This window comes from Plectrocnemia conspersa, unplaced genomic scaffold (assembly GCF_051122295.1).
Source record: "Plectrocnemia conspersa isolate PC_06_02 unplaced genomic scaffold, ASM5112229v1 ptg000012l, whole genome shotgun sequence".
NCBI classification, from domain to species: domain Eukaryota; kingdom Metazoa; phylum Arthropoda; class Insecta; order Trichoptera; family Polycentropodidae; genus Plectrocnemia; species Plectrocnemia conspersa.
In genome coordinates this window covers 12,908,489-12,929,097 of record NW_028277176.1, presented here as the reverse complement: position 1 = coordinate 12,929,097, position 20,609 = coordinate 12,908,489, and the positions used below count along the sequence as shown (strand labels likewise).

Sequence of the window (20,609 nt, the reverse complement as noted above, 5' to 3'; positions counted from 1 at the left end):
TGTCACATCTATTATATTCAAGACAGCTCTGGCGAATCGCAGATGAGTGTATTGGCGGGCCAATTGCATCGCTTCATGGACACAGTCACAAAATATGTTTACGCTTTAAAAGAGTACTTTTGCGCAGGGTAGATCACATTTTCTATCGTTTATTTTTTCACAAAAATAGTAGATTTTTTTGGTTCTTATGTATATGATGTGCTTATAATTATTCCATGAAAAATACCAATGTTTTAGCCCCGAGCTGTTTCTTTTCGATCTCTCTTTCATTGTTAAGCCTTACTTTCGAGACGAGTTGATATTTATTTTTATTTGTTCGAAATGGTCATTATACTGACTAAATTACTTGTGCAGGTGGTTGAAACCCCAGCATATTTATAAAAGGATAAGGAGCTCGATGTTTAAATATTTTTTAATAAATAATTTAAATTAAAATATATTCATTAAAACACAACTATCTATTCATTCGGGTGTGATTAGATACATTTTAGTCTTAACATGTAAATAATTATTAAAATAATGTATTTATTTAATTAAAAAGTACCATCATGACTTAACAAGTTACCTAAATGCATAACGCATTGCTTGAGGAGAGCTGTAAATTTTAAAGAGTACAAGGATTGTCTTAACTGTATTACCTTTTAAAGTATTAGTAGCTTTTGTTAAATATTATTAAAAAATATATTCTCAAATCTTAAAACGCAAAAATATTTTTTTATTTAAGCGCAGATTTTATATTTTGATAGTATTTATATTGTTATTTTTAATATAGAAAAAAATGTGTATATAGTAGTATTCTCGATAGAATTCGAAATGTATGCGACCCTGGAAGGTCATATGGGAAAACCACAGTATTGAAGTTATTTGTGGTATATTAGCGCAAACAATCGTACCATGTTTTTTTACCAATCGAAGGCCATATAAATAATAAATAAAACATACAACAGATTTTAAACTCGGTAATTGTTTTTAGATGGGTGAAAAAACTGTTCTGATGTTAAATCGTCGACAAATAAAATAATTCTCTTTCCATCACATATGAAAGGAAAACCAATCAATCAAACGATCCTGTCCCTCGTGTAAAGTTTGGTAATTCGCAAATAAAGTAAATCAAATAGCTACGCTTAAAAAACCGAAACGTTAAAAAAACACGGTCCATCGTAATACGTCTCGCCCACGACTGTTATTAGGTGATTCGAAAATCTGGTGTGTAAAATCACACGCTAGAGGTATGTAAATAAAGTAAAAATAAAATTAAATAAAAAGGCGAAAAGTATTAGTTTGTACCATTATTTTCTAATATGTAGCTAAATATAATATTATAACGTTTCCGCATGCCGACTCGTTGAATATAAACCGTTTGCTACGGTAGCATGTGTTTTTATATGAAAAGCTGGAACTTGTTCGCTAATCATAACAATCGGAAAATTTCAAATGTAAATTAAGTATTATTTATATGAAAAATATATTTTTAGATTAAGTAAATTATGTAAGAATATATATATACATATTTATGTATATTAATAATATTTTTTTTATATAATTTTAATACTATTTACGGTCGGAATAGTGCAGTCCACAACGTTTCAGATTAGTAACACTGAGGCCACGGGTTCGAACTACGGCACCAAACTCGAAATTTTATTTATGAAAATACGCATTTATTAAAAAAATCAGTCGCAGCTGCAAAGTGAATTTCATAAAGTTTATTGTCACATATAAGGGAAAATTATATTTGACTTATGGCTGTTTTTGTGCTAATTTGTAATGTATAATTCAAATCGAGTCACTTCGCGTATGTGTCAATAAAGAGATATAAATATTATTTTTATGTATTGAAAAGAGTCATATAAATACGTATTCAATATGCATGAATAATATGAAATTGATGTAATTTTTTATTTGCTCGTTACACGTGACTATTGCCACGATAGGTGGTTCGACCCTAACGATAAAAATTGAAACGTCTTGCACGTGCTCCCACATTGACGATAAAAACTCACATTGTGGTTATATTTTTATTTCAGGTGGTACGAGAATCAAGATGTGATAAAAGTCAAAAGCCAAGATGGGAACCATCGAATTATTGGCTTGGTGTGCCAACATCACCGAGACTTACGGCAGGGAGGCAAAGAACCACCCAGGATGGACGACTAACTTATGCTCCGCGAATTCCACTTGGAGTAACGAATACGACAAGGGCGAAGATCGAACCATGGAGAGGATAGTTTCGACAGTCGTACCGGTATTCTTCGGAATCATCGGATTGGCGGGACTGATCGGAAACGCTTTGGTGGTATTCGTGGTTGCATCCAATCCTGGTATGAGATCCACCACGAATTTGTTGATCATCAATTTGGCTGTGGCTGATTTATTGTTTGTAATATTTTGTGTTCCGTTCACGGCTACCGATTACGTCTTGACCCAATGGCCTTTTGGAGAGACCTGGTGTAAGGTCGTACAGTATTTGATCGTCGTAACAGCACACGCTTCGATATATACCTTAGTTTTGATGTCTTTGGATCGATACTTGGCTGTGGTGCATCCAGTGGCTTCGATGGGCGTCAGGACTGAGAAGAACGCCATAAGAGCGATAGCTTTAGCGTGGTTATTAATAGTGACTACGGCCATTCCAGTGGCCATTTGTCATGGTGAAAAAACGTACGAGCACCTGGGAAAGACTCAGTCTTCGTGCGTGTTCTTAGAGGGAGACTGTTGCCAGAGATCTATGTTTCACATAGCGTTCTTCGCATCGTCATACGTGCTTCCGTTAACGCTCATCTGCGGTCTATATGTGCGACTATTGGCCAGGCTGTGGAAAAATGCCCCGGGGCAAAGGGTCTCTGCTGAATCGAGGCGAGGGAAGCGAAGGGTCACTAGAATGGTTCTAGTGGTTGTGGCGGCTTTCGCAATCTGTTGGCTGCCCATACATGTAAGTATATATTATTCATTTAATTATATATTATACATTGTATATACATGTGAGCTTCATTATATGTAACATAAGGTTTATTAGTAATTATGTGGAAATGTTTTTGGTTAATTAACCATAAATTTCTAGTCATTATAATATGAAACTAAATATTAATATTAAATATGCTTCTGACCATTATACGATTAACACGATATCAAAAATATAAAACAATTACTGATAGGTTATTGCATTGATAAACTCTCAATATATTACTGACTAATAATTTAAACGTCAATATATTGTATCATTAATACTATATAAACATATTAAAAATTATATCTGCATATAAATATAAAGCCAGTATTTAAACTTATTATTGAAAAATATGGCTTAATGTTTTAATATGATTTTGTTATTAACTATACTAATAATGGTTAACAAGATATTGAAATTTAAATAATGATTGCTATAATAAGACTCCTTGTGAGTTATAAATTAGAAGTTCAAGTCCATAAATACGAATATATAATATGTAGTAGTCCATCAGACAATATGAGAATATATAAAAAAAAAACTATTTTAATACTTAATATGAAAATATAAAGGGCGTTTGATGTGCGCATTATAATTTATTTAATCTCGTTGTAGTTGTTTAATATCATGCAGTGCACAAAAGCGCTTCTATTATAAGGTGCACGATATTCTAAAAGTTAATAAAATCTGAAATATGCACATAGTTACCGCGATAGCTACTTCAATATTTCTTGGTTGCCTTAACTTTGCTCCTTTGAAACTTTGGTTTGTTTATACTAAATTCCAAACAGGGCGCCGTTAATCTACGCTGAGCATAGTTTATTAAATTCGTCAAATAAATTAAATTTAAAAATAATAAATTTAATTATGAGCATTACTTAATTAAGCTTAGTAAAATATTAAAAAAATAATCTTACCGCGTTTAAGAGATTTTTTGATAGTATAATTATAAAACGCATTTTTAATAATTTTAATATTAAACTAGTACAGGATTGTTTATTATAGATATTGAAAAAGCATTCGATAAAGTGTGGAACGAAAAAACACTGATTATATTATGTAATATTTTTTTTTAAAATTTATTTAAATTTAATTAGAAACATCGTGACATAGAATCACAATGGTCAAAAATACATAGTATTATTGCAACACATAAAAAAAATATAATACAAGTCAGATAAAAAAATAATACATAGTAGTAGTAGAAAAGAAAAAAATCATTAAGTATTAAAATTATATGATACGATCTGTATAATTAGATAATTAGTCGAGTAATAATATACGCTTGCCTAATATCGAATAACACTAGTAATTCAAAATAAAGCGATGAAAATTATACAATTTATAAAATAACTTTCTAAACTAACCCTTTTCGGGTTTAAGTGTTGCAGCTAAAAAATACGCCGAAAAAGCAAATAAACATTTATTTTTAAATTACCACAATAGCAACTCTTAGAAGTCAGAGAATCTTTGCTGGCGTGTCGAGTCGTATTATTGTCGGCTGTGATGTCTGTAGAGCAGCTGAGATTTGTCGTGATTTGTTCTTATGATGCTTTCTTAATTATTCACTAATAAATCTAGTGGCAATGCAATTTTTTGACTCGTCTCACTTTTGCATTTCTCACCGCGTCTTTTCTTTGTGACAAAGCGTCACATCTACTTATATAATGCTGGTTCGATACAGTTCTGGCAAATCGCATATGAATTTATGAGCCAATTGAATCGCTTATTGGACACTCACGCGAAATACGTTTTTAAATAGAAATGGTCCAGGTGGCCACCCCGACAATTGTTAACCAAATGGTAGAAGGAAATAGTATTATGCGCAGGGTATAATGTATTGTCTAGCTAGTGTGCGTCATTTTCAAACAAAGAGTGTTTTTTTAGGTGGTACTATGGGTGATTTACGTCTAAGGATTAATGTGCTATTAGGTGGTTCATGCAATATTTTAGATAAACAACGTAATTGTTTGTTCATAATATCTCTCTTCCATTGTTGTGTGAAATACTGTGCGGGCTTTACTTTTGAGACGTGTTAATTTATTTTTTCGTTTGCTCAAAATGATCGTTAGAATGGATCCTTAAATATAAAAAAATACGGTGATTCAATACCACCACACCTTAAATCTTACCAGCAATTAAATAATATTTATATCATACGCTAAACTGTACTGACCCACTAATCTCCAAACTTGACTACTACAAGACCAAATTTAAATTTAAGTATACATATAAAATGCTTAAGCACATCTTGCTGTAGAGGCATACATTTAATTAACAATATTTCCAGGTCTCTAGTTAAGTAAATAGTCTTAACTAATCTTGAGATTATTAATTTAAATTAATTAAATTATGTCTATGTAAAAGGTTGAACTTTTCCCTAATTAGTCTTATCTTGTTACTACTACTATTCATATTCTATATTTTCATTTTTCATTCTTTATTTAAAAATGGTTTTAGGCTAGCAACTTGTACTTCATATTAAAAATGTGTATTCTCCTGTAATATATGCTATTTTAATTTTATTTAAAATTATGTTTATATATGAATAATTTTCTACGTAATCCATGAAATTCAAATATAAATTTCATATCGCAATATAGGCTTAAACCAAAATAAATTGTATTAATTAGCATTATTATCAAAAATTATTTCTATGTATATACTTTTTTCCATGCTTTAAAAGATGTGAACAATGCGAGGCATCAGCGATTTAATTTAATCTCGGCCGAATCCTGAAAAATATTTTAAGCTTAACGTATAATTTAGAGTAGGAGAGAAAGTGGGAGATAGAGAGGGGAACAAAAATACAAACAAAAATATGGTTGCGAGGTTAACCTGGGCTCGTTTTGGTTTATGCGCCCTTTTACACAGTAACAGCTGGTGGCGCGGCGGCACGATTTTTTCATTTAGTTTTCATCCTTATTTTGTTTGGACATGCAGGATTATAGAAATGAGGGTTTCGCCTTTTTTCCAATATAAGCGCACACATCTTTTCCCAGAACGGCATGATAATAAAATTAGAAAACTTTCCACAAAAAAATCCACCATTGAAACGACGCGAAAGAATATCAAAGCAGATTTTCACATACTTGGAAAAAAAATATTTTTCTATAAATAAAATTCTACATTCAATGAACAGTACATATATGTATATCATATATGATATATTTTATTTATGTACGAAATATATTTGCGAAACAAATATGTTAACAAAGTCCGGTAATCATTTCACTTTATTTATTTATTTATTACACATGTGACCGAATCTGTCATTGTGGCTTTTATACAAAATATTTCATACATAATATACACATATACTATACGACGGCTTAAAAAAAAGCCAATAAATATACCATATACACATTCGCATATTAATACATTTTTTTTAATATGAATGCGGCTGATGCCCGATAAACTTTGATACGTCACGCGAAGTCTAGCGGAAAAATCAGGGTCATCGAACAAATAAAAAATCTCAAAGTCGCTAGTGTTACTGTTAATATGCTTATGGTTATGAACTCTATATAAAGACTTGAATGAAGCACAAAAAATTCTTGAGCTTTTTAACTATTCGACATTTTAGAAGATTGGCTTGATTTTTCCGTATTTATTATACTTTCAGAATTGACTGACGTATTCGAGATTGCCACGCCACTCAATATGGAACAATTCACCCTTTATACGTTAAGAATTTTCAGTACTTTGAAACGGTCTTTCGGCAGAAATCTTTTATGCTATTGTGAGGCGCGTAATCTGCGACCAAGGTATTATTTTTCACAGAATCCACCCGCATTTCAAGTTTTATATAACAAAAATCCCCCTATTTATACGTATGTATATAAGTACACAGGGTGAACCTGAAACTTAGACACGCCAGGGTTTATTTTAATGATATATATAATGAATTAAAATATTATTTACACTCTGGATTTATTTGTTAAGGTTTCATCTTTAAAGATCGTTTCATTTTTTAAACTTTATTGTATACAATTGATAGTTTCCAATATTTGTTTGATATTTAAAGTTTGCGATAAAATAAAATATAATGTTTAAGATATGATATGGCGTGTATGTGACTTTGAAAATGGCGAGCTAAACAAAATTACGTAATCGCAAAATGTCGTTATTTTAAAAATTTAAGTTTTAACAGTCATTCGTGCTGTAAAACCTGAGTTCATATTTGATATATCTGTGTTGGTGCATATTTATACTCCATATTCTGATATTAAATATAAATAGGCCCCATAATTTACGATGACAGAATTTTTACCAAGTAAACAATTTATACAAAATTGTATGTTATATGAATTTCATAAAAAACGATCAATAATTATCTTGGATGTAGGAGAACAGAAATTAATGTCAATTTCGATTCAATCACAAACACATATTTCTACTAATAAATAAAAATGTTTTATTTAATTATTCATGACGATATTACTTCTTGGTATTAGGAAAACCAAGAAAGACCTATGGAAAAATCATCTATGGAAATTATGATTATATAATAATTACTAATTTTGATCTCCCAGATTCGATAAAAAATTATGTCTGGGTTTATGTGCCATATATGTGATTCAAACCCAGGTTTTTTTAGGTGTTAGTCTCTTGACCTATACCATTGGTCTATCGTGCTGGTATAAAGCAGCAAAACTTATGATTTCACATATGTAACTCAGATATTATACGCTTTGGCGAAAATCGATCTTTTTTATTGTAGAGCACCGCGATATTTATTCGGGTCATGCTGACAAATCCCTTGGAGCTTTTAATTGATTGCGCTATATATTTAGTTATCTATAGATATTATACCGGCTATAATAGCATTAAACTAGCCTCAATAAATACTATAGTTTCATAGATAACCAATTTAAGCCATAGGGAATATCTTTTACAGTTCCACAGTTGCCAAAAGGCATAAAAATGCAAATTAATGACGTTAATTTGAAGTTAAGAGTCCCTTTAGGGCAGGCGTGTAACGGTTGAATAGACTTGCCAACAGATGAAATTAAAATGGAAATTGTCCCAAAACGCTTCTGAATTTAAATTACACAAGAGTAAATTTGGACAAGATAAGCTCAAGTCATCAAGGTCAGTCACAGTTTAACCGACTTGTTATGAATTAGCTGAAGTTTGATTAAAAATACATTTGCGATATGTTATTATAATTCTACCAATAAAACTTAGGAAAGCACTTTATTGTATTCATGTACTATTGCCACTTTATATTATCTAATTAAGAAAGTAAGAAATTGATTAAAAAAATTACTATACAGTATATGATCAAAGGCCAAGGCTTGAAAATAAAGTAAAAATGTTTAATTAAATTGTGTACCTAATTTATCAAAGAAAAAGCAACTTTTTTTTTGTATTCGTTTAACTATAAATATTTTCATTAGATAGCCTAATGATTAACAATGAAATGTTTTAATGTCTCTTTTTGCTGCTAAACTTACAAAATGTTTTGTTCAAATAGTCGTCTTTTATTTGTATCTAACTTACATAATTTATGTTCCATATTTTATTCGTAATTTGATATTTTATTAAAATAAAATACCATGATATCAAAATGTTATATAATAGTTAGCTGATTCTAGTTATATAATAAATAAAAACATTAACAATTAAATAATAAAATTTATATATGCCAAATATTTCCAGCAAATATTTATAATTATCTATTAATTTATCTTATAAATAATATATTATCTCAATATTATATTTAAAATCAGGTTCTTCTGAAGAAAACTATTTTGCTTCGTATTATATGGAGTTAAAATTATGCATATTATTGTATTCAATTTTGAGTGCTAGTATTGTTTGAGTCATATATTTATAAATTCTTTTAAAATTTAATATAAATAATGCCAGTTACATTTCATTTAAGTTTTGCATCTTAGTGACACTTGAACTACATATTTAACCTAATTTTGGATCAAACGGCAGATCACTTTTTGTATTTTTAACGACTCATATACAGTTGTAGGAGGTCTATTTATATATGTATTTACTTAGGTTTATATGGCCAAAACTTGGCGGCCCTCTAGTAACACGTGATGGACCTCTTAGCTTGGTAACTTTGGCGGGCTCGCACAGCCGGTGCGGGCCTCGCGCACCGTCCGCTCACACACTCAAGTTTTAACATGTAACTGTAATAATATTCAAAAAAAATACTACTGCAGCGGCTCACTCTGTATCTAATACCCACGATTTACCTCCTATTGCCAAACAGTCTACATAATATGAATGAATACTATTTTAGTTTTTATTATTATTTATTATAAACTATTAGTTCCTAAATATAGGTCGCTTTAATCAAATGGTCCATATTTATCAACTAAAAAATATTATTTTATGAGCTAATAAAATTTAAAATAATTAACAATAATCTCGAATATAGAACTAAAAGTAGATGATATAGAATATCACATAAATACATATAAGCTTCCGTTTTTTATCCAATCCAATTTTATTTCTTGTTGTTTTAATGAAACAACAAAAAAAATAACATTAGACTTTGATTCAAATTATTCTAATAGTCAAATTTTTCACATTTAAAAGAGGTGTTGCATCGATTGAAATACATGGTAGTTGGAAGGAGCAAGGTTTGGAGAATAATGTGGATGAGATAAAACTCAACTTAGCCACATGGCTCTGCGCATTGCAAGCCTATTTTAATACTTCCTCAAGCAAACGATGTATCTAATCACAAAACAAGCTTGCTGTTTTTGTTTTGGTCTGGTTTAAGAGTTTCGTAATGCACAATCCCTTTGCAATATCACCATACACACAAATTAAATTTTTTTAACAGTGAGCTCGGACTTCGAGGTTGGTTAACCATTGTCTTTTACGACGATTGTTGTCGTAAAACATCCGTTTATCAAATCATAAAAAAGAGCGACTCAAATTTAAGATTTTTATGCGGATTTGTTTTGTTCGTTTAATTCATGTGAAATGCACACACCATATTTTCAAGCCTTTTCGATCTTCTTAATAATTTATGCACTTTTAAGTTGCACTCGTTTAGTTTCTTGGCCAGCTGATAGATAATTTGTGTACGGCCATCGTCTATTTTTGCTGGTATTCCATAACCAGTACTATTCATGATATCGAATCTTCTAGTTCAAAATATTTTATACTATATTTAACATTTACGGATAACTTATGAATTACTATATTATTTTAGTGGCTATAATTGTCGATGCATTTTAAGAGATTCAAACATCAAGTTTAACTCTCAGAGATCCAAGGTTAGAGCTTGGCTTAACCAGATCTGACGTACAAAGTGGAAGCTGCTGCTTTTTTCAAGCTTTGAAATGTCAATTTCAGACTGAACTTTCGATTAAATTCCATTGGCAACGTTGTTGCTTATATACGATCAGATAAATGGGAAAAAAATCACACCGCAACTGTTCCACGATTCTCGATAATTGGGATGATTTGAAACGGAATTTAATTTTTTTGTTTTAATATAATAAATATCTTATTAGACTATTTTATTTTTTAAAGCAAATGCATTTTAATCGAAATTTTTAAAGTTTTCTAACGCTGGTTCCTTACCTGATCGTTTAGAGACGATATTTGTTGGTTACTTGTTTAATGTTTAAAAATACACATTATTTCGATTGTCAACACAATAGATCCTGATTTTAGCATTTATTTCTTTCGTTAATGAGATGCATAACTAGTGTTTTATTGTCCTGCGTTAAATAATAAACAAAGATCTGATTTTTCGAAAATATATGAGACGTAAATATTTTACTTTTTATGACTATTTTAACGAGATATAATTGTAACATTATAGCTGTACTTCATACATATTTTTATGAATAGAAATATTTAATAATAATTCTTTAAAACACATTTCCATGAATTCAAAGTTTCTGACAAATCCTATCTAATATATTTATATTATTGTACGATTCATAAGCATTTTGCTGTATTGAAATTATGTACGTTAATAATATTTGCTTATGATGTCATTCTAAAGTAATAAAATATTTTATTGTGGCATTAATATGTCATTATTTTTAGAACATCAAAGATATATGCCTTGTTTTGTGGTTTACAATATGGGTATAAACTTATATTAGACACAAAAACAGTTATAATATGGTTGAGTATAATTGCATTATTCATTTGCTAATGAAAAATATATTGATATTTTGTTTGTCATTTTGATATAATATCGTGTAAATGGTTTATTGTAATTTATCTTGTGTATATTTTTTGACATGAAAGCAAGCAATAAACTGATGGTATAATGCGCCACGTGTTATAAAGGCGGTGTCGTTAAGATTTTATTTTTACTGACTCTCCGAATTCTTCGAGAAGGAAAATTTTTTTTTCATGTTGTTCGGAGGTCATAAAATTCTTATTATGAAATATTATGCTTTGAACGTTTATATGAGTTGGTTCGAGGGAAATTTTTGAAACGTGTCAAATGCTAAAAAGAGAAAACTTTCCCAAGAAGATAAAGAACAACATACTACATTATATAAAATATGAAAATGTGACAAACTTTTTAAAAATATAATAAATATTTTTTAATATTAACGTTTCATCAATAATTAAAATAAATACATGTGTATTATTTTGATTTTCATTCGTTATATATTATTTAAATCTGGGATAATATACACAAGTTAAAATGAAAATTTGTGATATACTATTAAATTTCTTATTACAGAAAATTAGGAATTGTGTAATGGTATTCATAAAATTAATTTAGGAAAATATTACATGGTGTCAAATAAACGGTATTGTTTGAAAAGCTGTTGTTAGTATTTAAGATTAGCAATGGGGATCATGTTAGCTGTCACGTATTCTTGTTGTAAAATATTTTATATATAAGTATGTATGTACATATGTGTTGAACAATATACAAACGAATATTAGTATAATAAGCACAACGCTTATTACATAACGAACCGTGTATTTCAAATTCATCATAGTTTAGTGATTAAGAAAGCAAATGCAAATAAATGCGTATCTTGCTTTTCAATTAAATTATATTATATAATATGGTGCATTTAAAAGATGGAAAATATCACATTTTAATGACATATTTACGAAAAATAAAATCGGGGTTTTCAATTATACCATCATTAAAAAAACTTTTACCAATTCCATTTTTTTTAATGTTTTTCACTACTCATTTCTCACTAATTGGGGACTGACGGAAACGGACATTTGAATCACCATTATAGTACGTTTCAAGTTATTTTATTATGTGTATGTAAATATAAAACTCAGATAATCTATATATGAAGTACGTTTTGCTAAGTGAGTATTTAATCTAAACCATAACGTTATTTAAAATTTGTTATTTTAAAGTAAACATTCTAGTTTATTGCATAAAATAAGCATTTTCAACGTCAATTTTATTAATTGGTCTTAAATCGTTTAAAAAATAATTGAGCAATAAATAATTTTATTAGCGGTAACATATTTTTTATGTTTTCGTATAATATATATTCTATGTTATGGTTTATGATATTATATTAAGAAACTTTTGGGATTAAGTTACATTTTATAATACAATATAGTGGAAATTGAAGGGCGCAGGCTCTGATAATACAGTATCTAGGTCTGCGGTCATTGGGAAACGCTCTAATGTCGTTAGTCATCTAAATAGGCAAAGTGGCGCAAACCTTCTAGGTGCCTAATATCTATGACACAGATTTAGAGAGCTGTAGCATGGTTGGGCTCAACCATTTAGGGGTGTTTTCCTTGACCCTACGTCTATCTTCGACGACTGCGACTGTTTTTTTTATTTTTTTTTAGAAAAGATTTCCGGAGTTTGGATGACTAATCAGAATCATTGATAAGTCATCTCTTTTCTCGCCGCACCTGTGTGTCACATAAACCCTCCTAAGATTGTTCATTGGTTCTCTTTGACCATTTTTAACGCTGTAGAGATTATAGTATTATTTGATTAAGATAAATAACATTATATCGTACGTTTAAATTAATCGAGGTATTTTTGTATTATGTTTGCTTGTTTTTTTCACAATATGTGAGATACAACCAATAATATTTACACAACATATAATGCAACATATGTTGTGCTAAATTGCATTCTACATTATAAAATATATAAGTTCGGAAAAAATATGATGTGTTCCTTAACCAAATACCCGACAGCTTATTCAACATGGATCTGGTTCTTTTTTTAATGATGATGTATCTGGTAATTTTAATCTGATATATAAGGTTCAAAGTTAAATTTTTTAAAGGGTTAAACAAGTTTTTCTCAAAAATAACTTCGCGGCGATCTGTTTAACGTTTCATTTACTGTGATGTACAATGAGTGTACATGCGCTATCTTTTGTGTAAATATTTCTGTATTTGGAATAACGTTGTAAATAGATAATCGCGTATTTTTTTAATATAAAAATTGCAATTGTGTGTTTCTTTAATTATCTAGTTTGCAAATACAACACTGTTTTCTTATTTATCTAGTTTGCAAATACAACACCTTAACGTTGTAAGACTGTTCTTAGTAAATTGAGATTTTGCGATTTCAACCAACTTCTTCAAAATATAAAAAAAACTATAATTGTAAAAATATCTACCGGCAACTGAAAAATTATTTAACATTAAAAAATGTAACGTTTTAAATTTTTAATTCGTTGTTTTTTAAAAAAAATGTTAAATTATTAAATATTTTAAGCTAATTTTTTTTATTAAATCTTTTTAAAAGACCACTATTATATTTAATTTTAAAATGATGTATTAGTAGATCAATTTTTGACAAACGTTATAAATGATCCATACAGCGTTACAAAATCATAACTTGAACTCGAAAATGTTCATTCTTGACAAAATCCAATATCGCGTTATATAGATACTAGTTAAATTTAAAAAAACTTTCTAATGAATAAATTGTGAAATATATTATTATAAAAATCCAAAAATAAACGTATGTAAATCTGTAAATTCATTTTTTACCCCATGTAAAGTTGACTATTTACGTAAATCATAAAATGTTTATATTTAAGGTACTATTTTGCTATCCACTTTGTTATTAAATAATTGCAATATCTAATGCATTCACTCGTTTTTCTGTATTATAATAATTGTTTCGACTTTTATTATGATTGTAATGATTATTTCGTAACAATGTTTGTGTTTTTAAATTGTGATGTAAACTACGTGTACATCACCGGCGAAAATGTTTTTTTACATCAAGTAAAAAAATCAGCATACACTTTTATAAACTACATCACAAATATGGAATACTAAATAAAATTAAAATTTAATTAAATATTTACTATCGATTTAACTCACAATGTTTTGGATTTAGAGCGCGCAAAGCACAGTGAGGCAGAATGCGATTCTGCAACAGCGGATGTTATGATTCGATAAGTCGCGTGGAATATTAAACTTTGGCACGTTTCAATGATAAATTATCTGTGGGATCTCGCTAATGTATACATTTGGACCGAATGGCGTGGACGTGGATGAATTGATTTAGCATGTGTTAAGTGTCGATGGAAATTGAAAACACTTCAAAGTTCAGCAATTAACACGTGCGTAACAGAGAGGTGTGCCACTCAAAACTGACTAAAAATAATTGCGTGTTTATGATAATTTAATTAGCTTTTAACGCTATTAGATTAAGTGCCGATAATGAGTTTCTCTGTTCGAATTATTATTATTGCTTTAAATTTATCTTTGTAACAAAGCAAGTGTGAGTTTGATGCATAAATATACTCAATGTCTGACAATTGCAGACATTAGTTTATTTATAGTTAAATTACTATATTATAATTTAAGCAAAAAACTCAGTATAACACATTAGCTTAATATTTGATTTGCTCTGAAATTTGATTTCAATCGATGAAAAACGGTGTGGTATTTGCAAACTAGATAAATAAAGAAACACAGTATATCTACAACACTTTTATGATAGTAAGATATGTTGTCTCTCTAAATAACACTCGTTATTACGTAAAATTCCAGCTAAAGTTTCTCAGGGAAGTTTACTCGTTATTGTACATATATACGTAAAATTTATATTTATATTTATATTAAAAAATACACAATTATTTATGTACGCTGATGACATAGATAAATTAAATCAATCACAAGTAACTTTTTTTTAAATTAAAACTGGTCTTGTTTATGACTATGTGTAATAGTTTATGTTGTTAAACGCTATGTTCACCTATTAGTGTTCAAAAGTTTTCTGTTCTATACTATTCAATCACTGATAGTACATAAGTTTCAGCAATAATAACCTGACCAGTTCGAATGGCTTAGGCCCCTTCAGCCGTCATTTCAAGTTGTCCACATTGAGGAGTTTGCTGCCTCGATGTTGACGTGCTTCTTCATATTTTCGATAGTTATTAAGTCGAATCCGGGTGCTTTATTTGAATTATTATTAGTTATTATTTCTTTAGCTACTTCTTCTGGTGTTACATATTTTATTTTTTCGTTTTCTTGGTTTTTTATTTCACTTTCTGTGTCGTTGTCTTGTATTTTAGTTTTATTGGGCTTGAAGACTTTCTCAAGATGGTTAGCAAAAGCATTGTCTTTTTGTTTATTATCTCTCGCCCAGTCTCCATTTATCGTTTTGATTGTCTTTTTAACCTTTTCGTTGCTTTCCATAAAGAATAGTTTGAATCTTTATCTGCTGTTAAATTATTTTGGTAATTATTAATTTAATCTTTTTTTAGTTTCTAAATTTGTCATTTTATATGTTGCGCATTATTATTTAAAATATTTTTATCAATAGGGCCTCTGCTTTGATGCCATGTTCTCCTTGCCCTACTTTTTTCATTTACCAAATTTCTTATCTCTATTGTGTAATTATCGCTTACTGCCTTACGTGTGAGTCTACTTGTATTGTTCCAAGCTGCTTTTTGTATGTTCTTAAAGTAGTATTCAGATTATTTTTTGAGTTGTTGTTTTGTTTTTAATTTATACATTCAGCTTAATGTTGTATTTCAGTTCTACTCAGAAGCTTTCCCAATATGTCGTTTTGTTGGTGAGAGTTGGTCTTATTTCTCTCTTAGTTATTCTTTCACTGTAAATCGAAATCACTGCTGAATGATCAGTACTCACCTCTCTTCTATATATCTAGGTAGCTGTTTGCCACCTTTCTGAAAATAAAGAAGTAAAGGAGATATGGCATTTTTTAGGATCAGTGGGCCAATAGGTTGGTTTACCAGTTGTATGAAAATCACATTTTAATTCCCTTATTGCATTTCTAAGTTCTTTGCCTTTTGTAGTAGTTAGTCTTGATCACCAGTCTGTGTGTTTAACATTAAAATCCTCTCCTATAATACATCTTTCACCGAGATGCTTTATGAGGTTCAAATAATCTTTTTTTTTAATTGTGCTTTGGCGGGTAATATTCAGCACCAATTAGTATATTTTGTCTAGTTCATTTAATTCCTACCATTATTATTTTTGATTTTATCTGTATGTATTAGCTGTTCTTCATAATAGTCAATACTCTCGTTGATTATAATAGATCTACCTCTTCTGCGGATATAATGATATATTTTAAAGCCTCTGATCTTTAGATAAGATTGATTTGTAAAGTGTGTCTCTGAAATGAGACATATATCATTTTTTTAAATATTTAAAAAAAACTTGTAGTTATTACCTTCTGTTTTAATTTTACATTTAAAAAAGATTAAGCTATTAAGTTTTATCTCAGCAAAATAATGCATATAATATTAGCTTCAAATAATCGAAAAAACAACTATAACAAAAAAGTCTTATGAAAATAATATTAATTATTTATGAAAAATATTTACAAACAAAAATTATAAAGAATCCAAAGTAAAAAATATAGTTTTTAATTAGTTGAAAATATGAAACGTATTAAGCCTATTATGATCATATAAAATGATTTCTGGCTGTTTTGGTAATGCAAAAATGCTATCTAAAAATAAAAATGAATAGCAATTAAACAGTTAAACCTAACTAATATATATCAAGAAATCATTTATTTTTAGAGAATTATTTTTGTAGGTTGCTATACGCTTATCATAGATTTTGTCTCTTATTTTTTTGATAAATGGTAAGTCGCGAAAAAAAATAAAAAAAAAATATTTTCAATAGTCGCGCGGGACTTTTTTTACTTCTTTTAGAACCTCTCTACCTAATTGTGTTGAAGTGAAAATATTTTTTGTGTATACATGTGTTCATAAGTATATCGATATTTTTCTATACAAAATATTGCTTTTAGGGATAACGTAGGGTTAAACAAAGAAAAAGGTCCGGGTTCCAGCTTACGCTAAAAGTTTATGACATCTTAAATACAGATGTCACCCAGGTGTCTTTTTATTATTTAAAAAAAGTCTAGGATTTATAAACAGAGGCAAAAATATATTTATTTAAAGTTAAATCGCTTGGAGTGCCATTAAGCTTGCCCACATAATCGTATTATATATAAAAATATACAAAACACATACAAATGTTTATTTAAAAAAGATAATGAACATGAATATATATCAATATTTTGTTTATTTTGCATTAAACGTCAGATATGTATATAAAAGCTTTTATATTTTAATTTGCAACAAATTTACCTCAAGGAAAATTTGACGTTTGAAGTACTAAAATCGTGTGTTGGAGCTATAATAATTTAGATATGTTATATATCTGAATTAACTGTTGCGCTTTGTGTTTACAATTGTATAAAAACAAAAATGTGTTTCATAGATTTTTTGACAATTATTCATTATAAATCAGTTATTAGTACGTGCCTTAATTACTTATTTGTCTTACAAAGTAGCAGTAAAAATACAGTTGGTGTTTGAGTAATTAAATTAATTTGAAATGAAAAATTTTTGATACCGTTTATTTATATATTTTTTTTATGGATTTGTATAATAAATCAATTTCTTCAAAACCTTTAGAAAATATATTTAATTTTAATATAATCTGTTGTATGTTATAAATCAACATTATCGTTTAATTTAACGTAGAAAAGTACCCTCTAAAGGCGAACATTGCTTGTAATATTTATTATTCTCCTTTGAGTTTATCTGGCAAGATGAATTGAGTTTTATTTCGCACCATTTTGCATCTGCATTCGTTCTACTAAAAGAGAGCAAATTTAATCTGAATTCACCCAGTATATTTATTATTTTCTCGAGCTTTTTATTTATTTTGCAAAACTGCAATTTCACCGAGTCGTTTGTTCGACGTTGCAGCTTTTTTGGAATCAAGTTAATTGGAATTTTATCATTAATTTTCACGCAGGTGGGCTTTGCTTTAAATCGTATACTATTTAATCAAGGATAATCCTTGTGAGTGGCGAAAATAATATATTTTCATCGATCGATAACGATGAACCTTTTGGGGGAAAGAGGCGTTGCGAATGATTTATATCAAAGGGTTCCGCGAGCGGTAGATATTGTTATTGCTGAAACAATGGTTTAATTTTGTGCTGGTAATATATAATTTAAAATAGGGTTCCTTATATTTAATAAATTCCAGAATATTTGTTGTACAAAAATACAACGATTAAATCTACAGTGTTTATAATAATTAAATTTAGAAGAAAATGTAGAAGCTGCTCATTTGTAGATGTGGTGGCAAAATTTGTCTACGTTTTGTAAAAATAATTGTTTTTGTTTTAATTTGTTTGATATGATGTATTTAAGGTTTAAAAAGAATAATTTATTGTCAGTGTACATATGTAGATAAACGCGTTTTTTTTTTGGAATAACGTTCGTATACAAGATAAAAAGAAACATCCCGTAAAAACTTCCCTGGGGTAGGCAAATTGAAATTTAAACTATTATTTAGTATAACAACATCGCTTCTAGATTCAGATATGAGCATATTAAGCTAAGCAGATAGTAAGGATATTTGTATAATTTATGAATTAAACTGTCATGTCATACTGTGTCGAAAGCTTTTTCTATGTCTAATATTAAAAGTCCGTTACTATTTTATATATTAAAATTAGCACGTATATGCTTCGTCAAACTATTAAGTTGATTGTTGTCGAGTGATTTTTGCGAAAGCCAAAATGTTCGTTTATAATTTTTTAGCCTAAAGATTTTTTGAAATGCAAAATGCAGTGATGGGCGAAATTAATCGGAATTATAGGATACTTATTGTTTTTTTATCAGAATAATTTTAGCGGTTTTTCACATTGTTAGAAAATTCACAAAAGATAGGCAGGCATTTAAGATGTTTGTTAAGTAATGAATGCAAATTCCAGGAAGGTGTTTAATCTACGTGTTATCTATTCTGTTAATTCCAGGACAATTTAATGCCATATAAATTTTTCCGTGAGTTTATTTTGCATATTAAATCCTTTTCTACCGCAGATTCTTATATTTATCTAATCGAACTATTTACTTCGTTTTAAGTTTAAGGGTTTAACATTTTTATTGTGCTCGTTAGATACAGTAAAAGCGTTAGATAACATCTCTACATTTCCCTGATCCGTGTCAGCTATGATATTTTCAGTTTTTAATTGTAGAATTTCTGTGAGTTTATTTTTAAGCGATTCATATACTTTCTATAATGAATTATCTGCTGGTTTTAGCTATCAAGTTTATACGAACACGTTTTGTTTTTAATACTCTGAATTTTATCGCTAATATAATTTTGTTTATTGCGGAGATTTAGTTTTTTGCTAGTGATTTTTAATTTTAACTTTAAATAATCTATAGAGTGAGCTCAATATGATTATGTATATTTTTACGAATGGGTAGTGATTATATTTTAGCTTGTTCAATTAGGGTTGTTAAGTAATGTATATCATCGTTTTAGTGTCCGTTAACAAATATACGAGACTTGACAATACTCTTGTAATTCTTCCAATTAGCATTTATATAGTCAAAGACAATTTATGAATAACCTTGACTTCACCCTCTACTGTAAAAAGTACAGTAAAAACAGAGCCTTGATACATTGCATATCTAGGATCTGAACATTGCCTTAAACTTAAATTAACGCAATATCTAAAATTGACGGCATTGTTCCATTGGTAGGGGAATGCTTTGGTGATTTTGGAAGATTTGAATCGTATCCGTGTCGTGTAAGTAGTTGAAAATCCAATTCCAATGCACGTGTCTAGCGTTGCCCTTTTTTGTTATTGTGTCTAACGTTGCCCTTTCTAGTAAATCTTATGGTGAAGTTTCCTGACTTGACTCTCTTCTCTATAGTATATAAGTCAGAACGATGCTTTATAACTTTTATATATAACTCGGTACTTTTAGAACCTCATGCCAGGCTCGAAGTCCAGAGAAAGCAGCCGCTCACACTTTCATGGCCATTTCTGGTCCAGTCATGCAATCAAAATGAATCTCCAAGAGTTGAACACGATCTTTGAGAAGACTTACGACACAACATGTATATATATCTTCATATTCAATTATTGCATACATATTAAAATTTGTATAAAATAATTTATGAATATAAAATTTTATCTAATATTTTTTAAATATTTAAATCTTTTATAGAAATTCACTGCTATTTTTATGAATATATTTTGGAGGCTTCAATATTAAGGGAATATTTATCTGAAAACTATAGAAAAAAAATATACATCATATGGCAAATTTAAAGTCGATATTATATTTACACATTTACAAAGTTTGTGTTATAAAGACATATTACGTATATTATATAGGTAATTTAATATGGGTGGCTGCAACAAATTTCCTCCTTAAGACAT

The 20,609-nt window shown here is 29.0% G+C and overlaps 1 protein-coding gene across 3 annotated transcripts in view; it reads left to right on the top strand.

Annotated features, from left to right (window-relative positions):
- LOC148228257 (allatostatin-A receptor-like) overlaps positions 1-20,609 on the top strand; it is a 213,660-nt gene that overhangs the window by 43,533 nt on the left and 149,518 nt on the right. For all 3 annotated transcript variants that reach the window (XM_088200087.1, XM_088200089.1, XM_088200088.1), the window contains exon 2: positions 2,028-2,932. In XM_088200087.1, the coding sequence (XP_088056213.1) occupies positions 2,069-2,932 (864 nt within the window). In that variant the 5' untranslated portion in view covers positions 2,028-2,068. The remainder of the gene's footprint in view (positions 1-2,027; positions 2,933-20,609) is intronic.